Here is a 17474-nt window from a genome sequence, read left to right on the forward strand (position 1 = left end):
TGAGCTCTGCATCAATCAGGATGAAGAACAACTTGTGGTGAAGAAGCAGGAGATGAAAACCTTTCCTGCATCTCCTACCAATGTAGAAATAAGCTGCAGTGAACCCGAACCAAACAGGGAGCAACTCGTCTCTCAGGACGGCTGTGATGCTGAGGACCGAAATCAGGAAGAAAGCAATGATGAAGACACAGAAATAAGCAGCGATGAAGAACCGAAACAAAATAACAGATGTCAGAAAACCAGAGGGTATGATAACAATTCTGACAAATTAAAACAAAAAGAGCAGAAGAAAACGCACAAAGATAAAAATCTGTATTCATGTACGATGTGTGATAAATTGTTTTCTCAAAAGACTCACTTGATCTACCACATGAGAACGCACACAGGTGAGAAGCCTTTCTCATGCAAGTTTTGTGGAAAATGTTTCAGTCGAGAAAGTATTGTGAACAATCACCTGAGAATCCACACAGGCGAAAAGCCCTTCTCATGTCTGACCTGTGGAAAAAGTTTCACTCTCAAACATAAGTTGACGGATCACATGAGAATTCACACAGGTGAGAAACCGTTTCCGTGCAACGCTTGTGATAAATCTTTTAATCTAAAAAGCAATCTGAAGCAGCACCTGAGAATCCACACGGGCGAGAAGCCTTTCTCATGTGTGACCTGCGGTAAAAGTTTCAGTCAAAGAAGTCAAGTAACGCTTCACATGAGAAGTCACACGGGTGACCGACCTTTTTCATGCGTGACCTGTGGGAAAAGTTACAGCCACAAAGGTCACCTAACTGATCACATGAGAACTCACACAGGGGAGAAGCCATTTTCATGTCTGACATGTGGAAAAAGTTACAGTCAGAAAGGCCATTTGACAGTTCACATGCGAATTCACACAGGTGAGAGGCCGTTTCCATGTAGCACCTGTGGAAAAACCTTCAGTCGAAGAAGTCGTTTAAAAAAACACGTGAGAATTCACACAAGATAGACGTCCTGTGTGACCTGTGGGAAGTGTCTCAGTTTAAGGAGCAAGAAGCATTTTATACAGCTGTGAACTTTAAATCATCCCCTCACATATTTTTTCTGATTTTACTTCTTGGTTACTGAAATGTAAAAATCCGTAGCATCCGTGTCTGAACAATGTTTACATCTCTAATGAATGAACGGGTCTTCAGAACAATCTTGTGTTGAACACACAGTAAGAGCTATAAGGAAAGAATAAAACTACTGTTTGCTCTTACACACACAGAGAGGTTCACTTTAGAGTGACATTAGGTCATACTAAGCAAATTCAAGCATATCTAAATAAACACCAGCTTCTTCATGTAAAAACTGTCTCTCCTGCTAAAGTTCAACATGAATGGAACGGCAACTACGGATTTAAAAGACTGTGGGAGTTAAGAGTTGTATGAATGGAAGACGGAAAGAAGAGGTAGTCTTATCTCGACTTAGAATTGGTCAAACTGGACTTAATAGTTCACTTTTCAGAATAGGGAAACATGAAATAGGGACTTGTAATTATTGTAATCAGATGGAAACAGTGGAACATGTTTTATTAGAATGTAATAAGTATTCAGAGGAACGTCAGCACTTAAATTCAATGCTAAATAGAGAGAAAATAGGATTTTCTATGATAAATCTTTTAGGAAATAAATTCTGTTAGAAATCAATTAATTATTAATTAGATTTTTTTTTTAAAACACTGGGTTATTTAATCATATATATATATATATATATATATATATATATATATATATATATATATATATATATATATATATGTGTGTGTGTGTGTGTGTGAACTGTGGAAAAAGATTTAGTCAAAAACAACATTTTACTCTGCACATGAGGATTCACACAGGTGAAAAGCAGTAGAAGTATTTTCCATACATGTTCTATGTTGCGGTTCACTATAGAACAGATTTGGTTTAAAACTAGAATGAAAGACTGGAGGGGTTTCATGTCTATAAAGCTGAAAATTGTTGTATTTGTTAAATGTGTTCATTTGGATACTTGGAGATGTGCAACCATGACACATTTTCCTTCAGAGATGCTTTCTTGTTTTTTTTTGGCATATTCTTTATCAATAAACAATAATGATAAACTGTATGTTATTGTATTAACTTACTGTTTATGTCAAACTGTATGTTGTGTGTGTACAACATGAAGAGCAGAGGGCTCAGCACACAGCCCTGAGGAGTGCCAGTACTGATGCTGATAGATGAAGAGGCTTGGGGGCCCACTGACTATTTCATGCATTAACAGAGTTTGACCGGACATGGACTCCCTTCCAGAACATTCTCACATGATTGGACTTGAGGGATTGATTTGTATTATTCTGTACAATAGAGAGAGTTAGTGGGGTTTATTTTAAAAGTTTTTAAAATCAAAACTAGAATGTACAGAATTGAGTGGGTTTTTTTTAAATCTGGAAAAAAATATTTGCGATAGTTTTGTCTTTAAAGTAAAATGAGATTGAGTTTTCTTTCAAATTATATTAACCAGATGATTAAAATCTTTTCAAATGAAATAAAATGGATTTGTACTTGAAGGAAAATGCAAGATTCACCACAAATTAATTTTCCTGCTTTCATTGCCAGAGCCGGCACAAGGCATAGCAAACTAAGCAGCCACTAAGGGCCCCAGGGCCACTAGGGGGCCCCCTCAGTGGAGCTGATTTTATTTATTTTTCTTAGTAATAATTTCTGTCATAATATCAAAACCACACAATGTCACTATTAAGTGGTTTGTTTTTACAATAATATATATTTGATAATGTATGTAGAAATTATTTTTTTATTGATAGAAAGAAACAATATGCTCTTGGCGGCCCCTGGTGGCCGCGGTAGGTACCGCACGCTTCGCTGGTAACATGAGCCTCATCCAAACGTGAAAAGCTCCGGTCAGAAGACAAGTCAGCAAAACAATGTCTCCAAAAAGGACTTATCCTTCAGGGAGGGAGAAAAGAAAGGAAGAATAGAAAAAAGCCAAGATAAAGGTTTGTTTTAATGTGTCTTGGTAATGTCATGTAAAAGATTTGTAAAGCTGCTAACAGAAAATTAGCTTGAATGGTCCAGTTCAACAGCCCAACATTTATAGGGTCTTTGTGTTTGTGTGAAACTGAGTTTAAACTTTAAACGAGTTGATTCTCATGGTTGGCTCTGTATATTTCTCATGTATTTTTGGCTTCAAAACTCCGTGTTTGATAAGGTTTGATAACAATAACTTAAACTTCTCAATGTTTGACATTGTCTAGCAAAATGTTTTTACGTCAGGCTACATAGCTGCTACATGGATGAGCTGCTCTATGCTGTAGTTGGTGATTTGTTGTTTGCTGCTGAGCATAATCATTTTGTGGCTAAAACAAACATTATTTTTACATCAACTTCTAAGTTATGTTAGAATCATTTGAAGGATCAGAATCAGTCCAGTACTGGTACCGGTCCACATTGTAGGGGAGAAAGACTCACCTGGTATAAATTACAATTTTTAGCTATTTGTTAGATTTTAAATATCTTATTTTCATATGTACTCATTTATCTTACTTTAATTTGCTTTTTCTAGCAGCTGTTAACTTCTGTAACTAGGGTTTCCCAAGTCTGAATAAAAAGAGGAGCAGCGAGAGGGGAAATTTAGAGTGAATTGCAATAGACACTGTTTCAAAGTTATAATAATTTATTAAAATAAAAACAGTAAAATTAAATAATACCTCTATGTAGATGAGAAGAAGTTAGGAAAAACTAAGCTGAGTTGCCGAGGCTTGGCGGTAGGTGCTGACAGGTTCTGGATCGGAGGCTCCCGAGCAAAGAATCACCAAACACCGTGACGTCACACACTCGTTGGATTTCCCTCCATCGATTTATGTTGATCACGGGACAGCCACAGCAACAGGGGGCGCCACCATCTGGGCCAAACGCACCACCTTCAATCCTCAGAGCTAAATAAGAAAAAAAATACAAACTATTATTAAAATACCGGTAGAAAAATCAAATAGATAAAACCGGTAAAAGTCTTTTACACTCGACCACCAGCACCGCACAATTCAGTGAACAAGCCGGTGCTGATCGGCTCTCAATAAGCCACAGGATGGGCGGAACCAGCGGTAACTCCGAACAAGGCAGCAGCGATCATTGTGGATATACGGAAACTATAGGAAAGGTTCTGATCTGGTGGAGTGAAGAAACTGTGAAACATGTTGCGGGATGTAGGAGATACGAATCAGAAGACAATATTAACTTTGGATTTGTGGAAAACTGGAATACTAATATTGTATTTGTTTTATTTAGATAAAGTGGAAGAAAAGATTTTACGTCTTTCAAAGAGAACTGGCACTGTATGAGAAATCTTTAGATGTGATGATCGTAAGATCCACAAGGTGGCGGTAATGCAATGACATGAATGAACGACAGTCATAAAATCCCAAAGAAGAAGAAGACAAAGAAAATGGCGCATGGTCTGTTTGGTTGAATGTTCGACTGTTTCTCTAAACGAGTTTATCAACGAGCCGTTAACTGCTGCTGAAGAAACATTCACAGAGTTTAAAGAAATCATCGTCAAGTCGGAGGAAGAGATGGATGATCATCGCAGACTGCTGGATTTCTCCCGGAGGCCCCAGATAATCTTACACCGAATAGGTAGGAACCAGCAGCGTTTGGATGCAGGTTAAGGTCTAAATGTCTGCACCTTTCTGTATGAGGATCATTTTAGTAAATGTTCTTTTCCCGTATAAATGTTTTGTTAACCGGTAAATGAACGCAGGAATCACAATTACGCTGTGAAAATGGCTTATTGATGTAGAAATAAAATGACCTTTTATGGCTTTTCCTCCTTTAACTACACGAAGCTGAAGTTGGTTTCCGATTCCACCTAATTTTTCACTTCCTTTCGCATCTTTAATAGACTCTGGTTTAAAAACTGCAAGAACTACACTCTTCAAAACCTGGACTGGATTATTCTGCTCTAATAGCAGAATATTTAAATCCATGTTTGGGATTTGTGAAACTTTTTTCTGATTTGTGAAACTTTATGTAACAGACGGCTGCAGAAGATCTTTCCTTCCAACAACCATCTCCATCTACAATAACTCTTGGAAGAATTCATGAGTAACACCAACATTTAATTTCCCATTAGGATTAATAAAGTGGTTTTGAATTAGAATTGAATTGGAATTTTAAAAAACTGCATGGAACAAGTGTGAATAGTAATCTAAACTTTAGTGAAGTTTCACAAATCCCAAACATGAATTAAAATATTCTGCTATTAGAGAAGAATAATCTAGTCCAAGTTTGAAATACGTAGTTGTTGTAGTTTTGGCATTAGAGCAGTTTTAATATGAGCTGGATGCAAAGATGGGTAAAAACGGCATTTTATTGAAGTTCCACAAATCGGATAAAAGTTTCACAAATCACAAAGATGGTTTTAAATATTCTGCTGTTAGTTGAAAATAATCTTGTCCAGGTTTCAAGAGTTTAGGTGTTATGGTAGTTTGGGAATTTGAGCAGTTATACTATAACAGAGATTTAAAAAAAAGTGGTGAAATCAACCTTTATTGAAGTTTCACAAATCAGAAACATGGTTATAAATATTCTGCTGTGAGAGCAGATTAACCCAGTCCAGGTCAGAAGAGTCTAGCTGTTGTAGTTTTTAAACTAGACTCTATTAAAGATGTGGAAGGTAGTGAAAAATTAATTGGACTCACCCTTTAGTGATTTTGTGAATCAGAAGCTGGAATCGGAAACCAACTTCAGCTTCATCCAATGATCCCAGGTAATTACTAATTGGAACGTGCATATATAAGCTAGTAAAGCCTTGCAAAGCAAACAGCATGAAACAATAATAGAGGTGTTATTATCTGTCAAACTAAACCTCATATAAAAGTCCAATCAACAAGCCACTGCTGCATTGAGGTGATGTTTCATACGTAGGTGTAACACATGAGAAAACCCGGATCGTGACAGACGACGTGGAGTTTCAAATAATATCAAGTGGCCTAGGCTCTCCCTATTAAAAGTACCCAGGCAAGTCTGGCTTAAAATTATGAAACAGAAGTAGTATACAAAATATATTTTATTTATACATACTTTTATAATATTAAAAATAGACTTTATTATTCTAATTTAAAACCCAATGAAGCACAGCAACCCAGAACAAACACTAGGAGCAGTCTGAGACTTAAAACAACTGCAAACCAAATTAGTAGCACACACCACACACTACAGGATGATCGGTTACGAAATCGCAAGCGACAATCTTAGAGAACGATCAACGTTCTAAAATTGTCGTATGGAGAGGGGGGGGATTGTGTAGTGTGAACTATTGCATCGGGTAGTCGATGTGCCCATCTTCTCTATTTAAATCTAATTATTACTATAGGGCAACATGATATACAGACTTTATAATCTGCACTCTTTTGGTTGAATGCAGTATTTATTTCCACTTTGGCTTTATGTTGTTTAATTTTTGTTCAAGTAGATTTTTTATTAATGGAGACTGAGAATCCATGTTATTTATGGTTTTGGTTGTTTTGTTTTGTTCATCAGTTCCAGTGTTTAGTGTCCTTTTGAAAATAAAGTGTATCTATCTTTGGCAGGAAATCGCATGCATTATTACGTCATTTCCATTAAATCAGTGTAAAATGGTCTTCAAACAATATTATCGTTTATCGCAATAATTTTTGAGACGATTAATCGTTCAGCAAAATTTGTTATTGTGACAGGCCTAGTAGCAACAATATAAAAAGCGACACTGACGTTACACAGAACCAGCCACAAGTGCCACATCAAAAATCCATTTATCCTACCAGCAGCACATATATTGATGATCCTGCGGCGCCAGCGCTCATCCGACAGACATCCAACTGCACACAACAACACTCATAGCTTGGCTGCCACACTCGGTGCCTATCTGCACTAATAAGCCCGACAATGCTGTGAACCGGAAGTGAAGGTGGGGAAAAGCATAGACATAATATGATGAGTAGACCCCGCATGGCTGCTCTGGCGTAGGAAATACGGCGGCCATCTTGGAGCGGTCGTCCCTCCTACTTGGCTAAACCAAAACAGCAGAAGATGCCTCAGCACTGCCAGATATTTGTGTTCAGATCGACAGACTAATGACGCGAGATCTCGGGGGATAACGTTTCACAAGTAAGATGGACATATTACAGTTTATATTTTGTGATTAGAATATTACTATACTGTATTTATGTCCACTGACAAAACAACAGCTAATATTAGCTATCAGCTTAGTGTAATACCGGGGTTCAGCCCCGCTATGAAGGCTAACCGAGATTTTGTAAATCTTAAAAAGTTTTAAATATTCCCTAACATTGATTTAGATTATACCACACAAGGTGGCAAAGACTCTTATTTATATGAAATTCTTTCACTCTGTCTAAAGTAAAATAGCTCCTGTTTTTGTTTTGAAGGTTTCATAAAGACCATGTGAGGAAGAAGTGGGGAATGTCTTTAAGGAGAGACGGATTCACTGCACTGATGAATCTCAGCTGCTGAATCTCTCTTAAGCTCCTCCTCAGCTGGAAAACATGAATAAAACCTATATAGATATTATGTATATACGCATGTCCATATAAATATGTGTAGTTTAATGCATATTATTCAGCATTAATAATTATTTAAGCATCTTTATTTCTCTCTGATTGTATTATTTTGTGTTTGTATATTTATATAAATATGTATTGATATTACTAAATAACATATTTCAAAAATTATGACTGGTTGTGTGCTTTGTAAAATAATCATAATACAGAAATATCAACACATTCTATTCTGACTCTATTCTGTTTTCCCCACTAAGAATTGTTAAATATGCTCAACCTTATATCAGTCATTCAAAAATACTTTAAAATCATTTCCTTGTAAATGTTGCTAACCTTTTAATAAGGTTTACAGAAAAATTGGTGAATATCTGTTTAGTATTTAGCGAGTTATGATTGATAAATGCGCTGATACGTCATTGAGTCTGTTAAACATAAAGCTGAGTGGAACGGTCGACCGCTCCAAGATGGCCGCCTTAAATCTCTTCAGTAACAATAGGCAAGAGCGGTCCATGAGGCGTTTATTTATAGTCTATGGGGAAAAAGGGCACAATGACTATGGGCAAAGGTGCATTCATGGGCCCAATATGGGTGGGAATTTACAGCTACTTCATGTAAACACATTTTTCAACTAATACACCAAACAGTTACATAAATAAAAGAAGTTCAATGTCCAAAAAACTTGAAGATTGCTTTTATAGTTTATTTTTTCCAGTTTGACAAGCAAATAACAAAGATCAAATTTTACATTAGTGATGTGTTGAGTAATGAAGCGGGTAAGACAGAGAACTCACCTAAACCTGAGCAGTTAAAGTTTTTATTTTTTAGTAATAAATCATTGTCCCTGGTGACATAGCGAGTAACAAGCCAATCACAACCCTCTTTTCTATTTGTTTCTAGTTTTCTTTTGGATCCAGCCATTGTTTCATACAACCAGATTAATCAGAATTTATGTATCAGAATCACAAACATTTTAAACTTGTTTATTCATTGTAAAGCTTCATGTTGTTTTCACGTTGCCTATTTTACATATATTGTCCAGTTGATGTCACAGTAGAGCAAATGAAGCACCGCGGTGCATCGGCTCATGAGTCGAATGATTGGATGGAGTTCCTCAGGGCTTTTAAAAAAGTGGACTAAAATGAAATTTGAATATAATTTATAGTATTTGTTTAAAATCCGTTCATTTGAGAATTCTCCAAATGTCAGCTGGATATGTCGATTCATCTATATCTCTGTCTACGCTCTTGAATTTTCAAATGGATTTTTGTTCATTTCTGCCTTAAACTATTTACTTCAGTAAAGTTAACAATTACTCTTTTTCTCTGTTTTCTTCTCCAGATTCCCTGAAGTGTAACGTTTATAACCAGGAGAGGAGATCCACTCTGGACCAGGAGGAGTTAGAACCTGTGCAGGTGAAACAAGAACAGGAAGAGCCAGAAGATCATCAGATAAAAGTGGAAGAGAAAGAAGTTTACTGCAGTCAGGCTGAAGAACAGATTGGATTAAAACAGGAGACTGATACCTGCATGGTGGTTCCTGTTGATGAGCAAGCAGACCACAGTGAATCAGAACCAAACAGGAACCAAGTCATCTTCCATGAAGCTGCTGAAGCTGAGAACCAAAATCAGGAAAGAAGAAAACCTTTCTCATGTGACATCTGTAAAAAGTGTTTTGCTTTCAAATCTGCTTTTGATGCTCACATGAGAACTCATACGGGTGAAAAGCCGTTTTCATGTGTGAACTGTGGAAAAAGTTTTAGTCAAAAACGGGATTTAACTCTGCACATGATGATTCACACTGGTGAAAAGCCGTTTTCATGTGTGAACTGTGGAAAAAGTTTTAGTCAAAAACGGGATTTAACTCGGCACATGATGATTCACACTGGTGAAAAGCCGTTTTCATGTGTGAAATGTGTGAAAGGTTTTAGTCACAAACAGGTTTTAACTCAGCACATGATGATTCACACTGGTGAAAAGCCGTTTTCATGTGTGAAATGTGGAAAAAGTTTTAGTCAAAAACAGCATTTAACTCGGCACATGATGATTCACACTGGTGAAAAGCCGTTTTCATGTGTGAACTGTGGAAAAGGTTTTAGTCGAAAACTTAGTTTAACTGAACACATGATGATTCACACTGGTGAAAAGCCGTTTTCATGTGTGACCTGTGGAAAAGGTTTTTGTCAAAAACAGGTTTTAACTCAGCACATGAAGATTCACACTGGTGAAAAGCCGTTTTCATGTGTGACCTGTGGAAAAGGTTTTTGTCAAAAACAGGTTTTAACTCAGCACATGAAGATTCACACTGGTGAAAAGCCGTTTTCATGTGTGACCTGTGGAAAAGGTTTTTGTCAAAAACAGGTTTTAACTCAGCACATGATGATTCACACTGGTGAAAAGCCGTTTTCATGTGTGACCTGTGGAAAAAGTTTTGGTTATAAACTGGCTTTAACTCGGCACATGATGATTCACACTGGTGAAAAGCCGTTTTCATGTGTGAACTGTGGAAAAAGTTTTAGTGATAAACAGCATTTAAGTCGGCACATGATGATTCACACTGGTGAAAAACCATTTTCATGTGTGACCTGTGGAGAAAGTTTTCGTCACAAGGTGAGTTTAATTCACCACTTGAGGCGTCACACAGGTGAAAAGCAGTAGAAGTATTTTCCATACATGTCCTATGTTGAGGTTCACTATAGAACTGATTTGGTTTAAAACTAGAATGAAAGACTGGAGGGGTTTCATGTCTATAAAGCTGAAAATTGTTGTATTTGTTAAATGTGATCATTTGGATGCTTGGAGATGTGCAACCATGACACATTTTCCTTCAGAGATGCTTTCTTGCTTTTTTTTGGCATAGTCTTTATCAAAAAACAATAATGATAAACTGTATGTTATTGTATTAACTTACTGTTTATGTCAAACTGTATGTTGTGTGTGTACAACGTGAAGAGCAGAGGGCTCAGCACACAGCCCTGAGGAGTGCCAGTACTGATGCTGATAGATGAAGAGGCTTGGGGGCCCACTGACTATTTCATGCATTAACAGAGTTTGACCGGACATGGACTCCCTTCCAGAACATTCTCACATGATTGGACTTGAGGGATTGATTTGTATTATTCTGTACAATAGAGAGAGTTTGTGGGGTTTATTTTAAAAGTTTTTAAAATCAAAACTAGAATGTACAGAATTGAGTGGGTTTTTTTTTTTAAATCTGCAAAAAAGTATTTGTGATATTTTTGTCTTTAAAGTAAAATGAGATTGAGTTTTCTTTCAAATTATATTAACCAGTTTTACTCTGATTAAAATCTTTTCAACTGAAATAAAATGGATTTGTACTTGAAGGAAAATGCAAGATTCACCACAAATTAATTTTCCTGCTTTGATTGCCAGAGCCGGCACAAGGCATTAGCAAACCAAGTAGCCGCTTAGGGCCCCAGGGCCACTAAGGGGCCCCCTCAGTGGAGCTGATTTTATTTATTTTTCTTAGTAATAATTTCTGTCATAATATCAAAACCACACAATGTCACTATTAAGTGGTTTGTTTTTACAATAATATATATATTTGATAATGTATGTAGAAATGATTTTTTTATTGATAGAAAGAAACAATATGCTCTTGGCGGCCCCTGGTGGCCGCGGCAGGTACCGCACGCTTCGCTGGTAACATGAGCCTCATCCAAACGTGAAAAGCTCCGGTCAGAAGACAAGTCAGCAAAACAATGTCTCCAAAAAGGACTTATCCTTCAGGGAGGGAGAAAAGAAAGGAAGAATAGAAAAAAGCCAAGATAAAGGTTTGTTTTAATGTGTCTTGGTAATGTCATGTAAAAGATTTGTAAAGCTGCTAACAGAAAATTAGCTTGAATGGTCCAGTTCAACAGCCCAACATTTATAGGGTCTTTGTGTTTGTGTGAAACTGAGTTTAAACTTTAAACGAGTTGATTCTCATGGTTGGCTCTGTATATTTCTGAGGTACTTTTGGCTTCAAAACTCCGTGTTTGATAAGGTTTGATAACAATAACTTAAACTTCTCAATGTTTGACATTGTCTAGCAAAATGTTTTTACGTCAGGCTACATAGCTGCTACATGGATGAGCTGCTCTATGCTGTAGTTGGTGATTTGTTGTTTGCTGCTGAGCATAATCATTTTGTGGCTAAAACAAACATTATTTTTACATCAACTTCTAAGTTATGTTAAAATCATTTGAAGGATCAGAATCAGTCCAGTACTGGTACCGGTCCACATTGTAGGGGAGAAAGACTTACCTGGTATAAATTACAATTTTTAGCTATTTGTTAGATTTTAAATTCCTTATTTTCATATGTACTCATTTATCTTACTTTAATTTGCTTCTTCTAGCAGCTGTTAACTTCTGTAACTAGGGTTTCCCAAGTCTGAATAAAAAGAGGAGCAGCGAGAGGGGAAATTTAGAGTGAATTGCAATAGACACTGTTTCAAAGTTATAATAATTTATTAAAATAAAAACAGTAAAATTAAACAATACCTCTATGTAGATGAGAAGAAGTTAGGAAAAACTAAGCTGAGTTGCCGACGCTTGGCGGTAGGTGCTGACAGGTTCTGGATCGGAGGCTCCCGAGCAAAGAATCACCAAACACCGTGACGTCACACACTCGTTGGATTTCCCTCAATCGATTTATGTTGATCACGGGACAGCCACAGCAACAGGGGGCGCCACCATCTGGGCCAAACGCACCACCTTCAATCCTCAGAGCTAAAAAAGAAAAAAATACAAACTATTATTAAAATACCGGTAGAAAAATCAAATAGATAAAACCGTTAAAAGTCTTTTACACTCGACCACCAGCACCGCACAATTCAGTGAACAAGCCGGTGCTGATCGGCTCTCAATAAGCCACAGGATGGGCGGAACCAGCGAGAAGGACCTCGCTGCAGCAAACAGAAAGGGGCGGGGACGGACCTTTCCGTCAGTCCCATACCTTATTTGGAAATGGGACTATTGCATTCCGGAAATGAAGGGGGCGCTATTTTCATAATCACTAGTATAAATGGGCTCTTTGCACCTGCCACTCTGACGTCACATCCGCATGCGCAAATACGGCTCATTTTTTTCCTTATGAGTGACCATGACCGCAAGGAAAGATAAACTCGTATTTCAAAGGCAATTTAAGCAATACCATGAACACTGTTGTGTTCCACGGTGCACAGTGTCTTCTAAATATAACAGTCGTTTAAGTTTTCATGGATTTCCAAGCGATCCTGACTTACAACAACGATGGCTTGTCAATATTCGTCTCGACAACATCAAGCTAACATCGCATAGCAAAGTTTGCAGCCTTCACTTCCCTCCGGATCAGTTTCATCAGCCTAAAACTCCTGGCGGGAGAAGAATGGTTAAAAAAAAGGAGCCTCTCTGTGCTATTTCAATGGAACAACTTCTGTGTTCAGCCTGGAAGAGCCAGTGTATGGGAAAGAGTGAGCCGACCAGAGCCACCGGACAGCGGCGCAACTGATCCGCCTGTGGAATGCACGTATGCAGATCACGATTATTGCTCTGTCCCAGAACCAGCTGGCCTGGACATGGTAATAAATGGAAACCATAAATTAAAAGAAGAAATAAAAGCCCAAACAAGCCAGATCGAAGAACTGAAAATCCATTCTACCTTCAGATTACAAAGGTTCGCAGGGTCTGATAATGACATCCGATTTTACACGAGGTAAGCATCCACACCGCAACAAACCTTTTTCTTTTTAAAATTTGTGTTACTCGCCCCACCTCTGGTTTCTTAATTAAATATGTCTGAACTCAAAAATATAATAAACAAAAATTATGGGGCTTCTCGTGTTTCCTCATGCTTCGGAAGCAAAAAGCCCGAACCTTAATCTCCCAGTTACTTGGTCTCTGTTTGACACTAACGACAAAAAACACACATTAAAGCAATAAACTTAAAAATGAATACAAAATAACGTAAGAACATTGTCCGTTAGAAAGAATAAGAATGTTTAGATATTTAAATAGTACAATTGTATTAGTAAAATGTCCGAGAATATTGCCTATTAGCATAAGCTAAAGCTAATGTTAGCCACGAAGTTTAAAGAACTTTATAGTAAGACTCACCTTCATATCCATGAATGTATGACGATACATACGTCTTAGAACCTTTTTCCAGTTTGCTTGATGGGGCTTTAGATCCCGCCTTACAAATACGATGTACATCGTTAATTGTTAGCTTTGGCAAGCACTGCAAACACCGACTGTAAAATGACATCTTTAATAGCCCGGACAAAAATGAGCCGCTTTTCCCCGAACGCGGAAGCTGAGGTGCAAAGAGCCCATACCTTAAGACGCGGAGTTAAGAGGAACGGAAGAAGAAAGAAAGAAGTTTGAGAGGTTCTTCCACTGGTGTTCGGTACACGATCAACAATGCAAAACTCACAAAGTCAACAAAAGGTATTTTTACCTTCTTAAATTTTTTCACATATGTTAAGAAAAATGATTATTTTTTAATGCTTAATACAGTTAGTCTTGCGACATGTGTAAAGGGATGCCCAACGCTCTTGTTTGGAACAGTTTTCTGTTGAGCATGGGGAAGCAGGGCCTTTTCCTCCCCCGTTGACAGACAGAGCAATAAAATTTACATTCCGATAGAGCAGGAGACTCTTTGGCGCCTCTCCCCGTACCTGGCACGGCCCAAGACGAAGTGGTCCCCCCCTTTTTTGCCTAGACAAAAACCAGACATCTGAGCTGTGATGAGGGGAGTTTCTGAGTTTCCAGTTGGTCAAAGAACGGACTGCCTTGACTGCATATATTAAATAGGGAAACACCCCCCTAGTTTAAAAAAAACTCCGTGTTAGGAAAAATCCAGAGAGAGAGCGCGGCCGCTATTTTTGCCTTTTTGTATTTGTTTTGTGTTTGTCTGTCTTCCCCCTTGTGTGTTTTTTATTTTTATGAGAAAATGCATATCTCTGTTCCTCTGCAGCTTTGTTGTCGATTGCTTTGTATGAGATTAAACTCTGTGATCTGTGACGTCAACACGTTTTGTTGTTGTTTCGTTTTAGCAGCACGCGGTTGCAGGTCACTCACGGAGAACGCCGCTCGTCGATCCCGGGCAAAATTAAAAGAGGAAGAAGGAGCCAAATGTTTTGTCCAAAGCTAGCATTAAATGATCCTCTTTTTTAATACATAGTAAATCAATACGCTTTTCTAGATTAGGTTGAAAATATAATTAACAGCTAGTGAAATTCGTAATTCATACAGGGGAAGGCTAATTTTAGCATGTAGCATAGCTAGTTATTATCCCGCAGGGCACCATTAGATAAAAATAGAAAAGTAGATAACATGTATAATTGAGAAATGTATTTTATGCTCAAACTGTTTTTTATTTTCATTATACAGATCCACGTATCTATTTGCAACATGAACATAAATATTGCTGTTCCCTTTGCTCATACAAGCTACAGAACCATTTAGCACAAACTGCTATGGTTCAACATAACGGTATGTATAACTACACTTGAAAAATATAAAATATTTTTTACATACTTACCAGTTTTTTAGTGTTTTTCTTTTATTTTTAAAGGTTAATCTTTTTTAAATATGTTTTGTACACCAATGTTAAATTTCTGGAAAGTCTAATATAATTTATAAACTAACAGCTGCCATTATAGGTGGGTGTTGTACCCAGATGTGATACTCTAATGAAGAGTAGCACAACTTCAATATAGTTTTAGTAAGTAACTGCAATAAACTACACAAGTAAGAGTAACAAAGTATTTGGTGAAATGGCTATTATTAACTACTGTTTTACTGATCATAATGTGCAATGTGATTTTTTATTTTGTTTGTGTTTTTGTTTTTTTCAGATGCCTCTGAATGTTCTTGAAGCTGTTCTCCAGGAGGTGGCGCTAGCACAGGGAGACTCAGCTTACCTCACCTTGGCATTGACCTGCAAGTGCTTTGAAGCCGTTGTGTCTGAGCCAGTTTTCAGGAAGAAGACTCACTTTGCTTGGCTGGATGGTAAGGAAGGACCTTTGACTTTTTTCACCTAAAACATGTGAAATTAGATTTCAACTACATGAAATCGATTTTTCATTAACAGGTGAGATCAACTGGGGCAAATTTTCAAAAACATTCAAGGCAGAAAACCGGATTCCTTTTGCGGTTGTAACGTGTTTTTCCTGCAACCGGTAATATAAAGACTGTGGGCTTCACCGGCAATGGAAGACAAGGAGAGTACCCTGGTTACTACTGTGATGGCCGACCTGGACACTGCGCTGACTGTCAATACTGAATGCAAGGAGAATATTAGTTGCTTTCCACAGTCTTTCACACATTTCAGTTGTCACACATTGTTCGTTTTTTTTGTGACATGCCATTTTAAATCATTTCTGCTAAAGAATATTTGCCTTTTGACTTGTGCAGTCATCCTTTTTAATAATGTGTTCTTTCAATATTATTTACATTTTTGAATGTTTCCTTTTGTTGTAGCTCAGTTGATTTGCATTATTTAGTTTTCATAGAAATGGTGCCGTTTCCACACAAAGTTACTTTGTGGCTGTAATTTGTTGGAGAGAGTAGAACCAATAAAGTAGTTGTAAATATATTGTAACAGCGTTGTTTAACAATAGGATAACCTTGTTTTAAAAATTTTAAATGCAAGCAAATCTAATAACTTGCAATATACTGTGTTTCCTATACTTTTTGAACAATGACTGGAATCAATACAAATTTTTTTTACAAACCTGACATACGGCTAAGTTGTTTATGTTTTAACAGTCAGAATCAACTTGGGTTTTTTTTTGTAATAAAGTAAGCACATACAGAAACATATTGTTCAGATACAAACAAGATTAAACGAGCAGAGCGAAGGTGTAGTCGGGGTGGAGGTGATGGAAGCTCAGATGAGGAGCAGTTGCACACATCAAGCCGGACTTTATGAAGGGTGGAGGAGATGAGCCCGGCGCCGTTAGGCTGGGATGGAGACACATGATCAGGTGATTGGCTGAGCAGGTGAGATGAAGACAGTTATAGTTAGAATTTACACACTGGTTTAATTTATGTAACCAGTGACTTTATTCAAAAAGGTTTTCATATAGAAAAAAGATCATTTTCTCTGGCAGTTACCAGCGCAGTGTCTACTGCCGGGATCTGAGCGCCAAAGATTATTTCTCGTCAAATAAACTTTATAAAACCTACTTTCTGTGTGAGTCTTTCCAGGTTGAAGCTACATTTAAAGTTTTAATTAATCTCTTTGGGTTTTGCAACAATTGGATATTTAAGGGCTTTATTTTATGAATCAATTGCAATTGGTAGAATTGATATGGAATTTCTAAATGGAATAGTGGGACACCAATCAGTTTACTGGTTGAACTGGAGTCCTTATAGCAAAAGTTTCCAATGAGACATTATGGTAAACAATGATAATAGCTGAGCCAGGTCACCTGCAACCAAAAATATTCTAGTTTTCGGAATGGCACTTGTTAGAAGTTCAGAAGTCCTTTGGTTTGTTTGTAAATTATATTCACAATGTGAATAATAAGAAAAATATTTGGCAAATAAACAACAAAAGTGCACTGTGAATGGACGTACTAAGTTGGCCAAAATTGTTGACTAAATGTTTTACCGACCAAACCTCTTTTCCATCTAGTTCTTATTTAATAAGCCAGAGACTATTATATTTTAGATTGTAACTTATTTATTTTAAGAGTACCATTCACAACATCAAAATATATTATTTGAACTTCATTTGTTTATATCTGTTTTCTTAATCTGCGACGGACAGGCGATCTGTCCAGGGTCAGCAGCCCTCATGACCCACTATAGGGATAATTCATGATAATTAATGGATGGATAAATGTGCTCTTAATGTAATGTACATTTGTCTCCAAAATATTGATTTGATTCATGTTTTATTACTTTTGTTTGAGATAGATTGGGTGTAAGGATAGA

At 37.2% G+C, this 17474-nt stretch overlaps 1 protein-coding gene and 1 long non-coding RNA gene across 2 annotated transcripts; both read left to right on the top strand.

Moving 5' to 3' along the window:
• Positions 1-229: 229 nt before the first annotated feature.
• LOC111610421 (gastrula zinc finger protein XlCGF57.1-like) lies at positions 230-10325 on the top strand. The gene is made up of 2 exons (XM_023344610.1): positions 230-900; positions 9186-10325. The coding sequence occupies exons 1-2, from the start codon at positions 326-328 to the stop codon at positions 10201-10203; spliced, it is 1593 nt and encodes a 530-aa protein (XP_023200378.1). The 5' UTR covers positions 230-325; the 3' UTR covers positions 10204-10325.
• A 4436-nt stretch (positions 10326-14761) lies between these two features.
• LOC111610482 lies at positions 14762-15991 on the top strand. The gene is made up of 3 exons (XR_002753661.1): positions 14762-15023; positions 15389-15542; positions 15625-15991. It is a non-coding gene; the product is annotated as an uncharacterized LOC111610482 (long non-coding RNA).
• The last annotated feature ends 1483 nt before the right edge of the window (positions 15992-17474 follow it).

The sequence above is a fragment of the Xiphophorus maculatus genome, chromosome 13 (assembly GCF_002775205.1).
Source record: "Xiphophorus maculatus strain JP 163 A chromosome 13, X_maculatus-5.0-male, whole genome shotgun sequence".
NCBI lineage: Eukaryota > Metazoa > Chordata > Actinopteri > Cyprinodontiformes > Poeciliidae > Xiphophorus > Xiphophorus maculatus.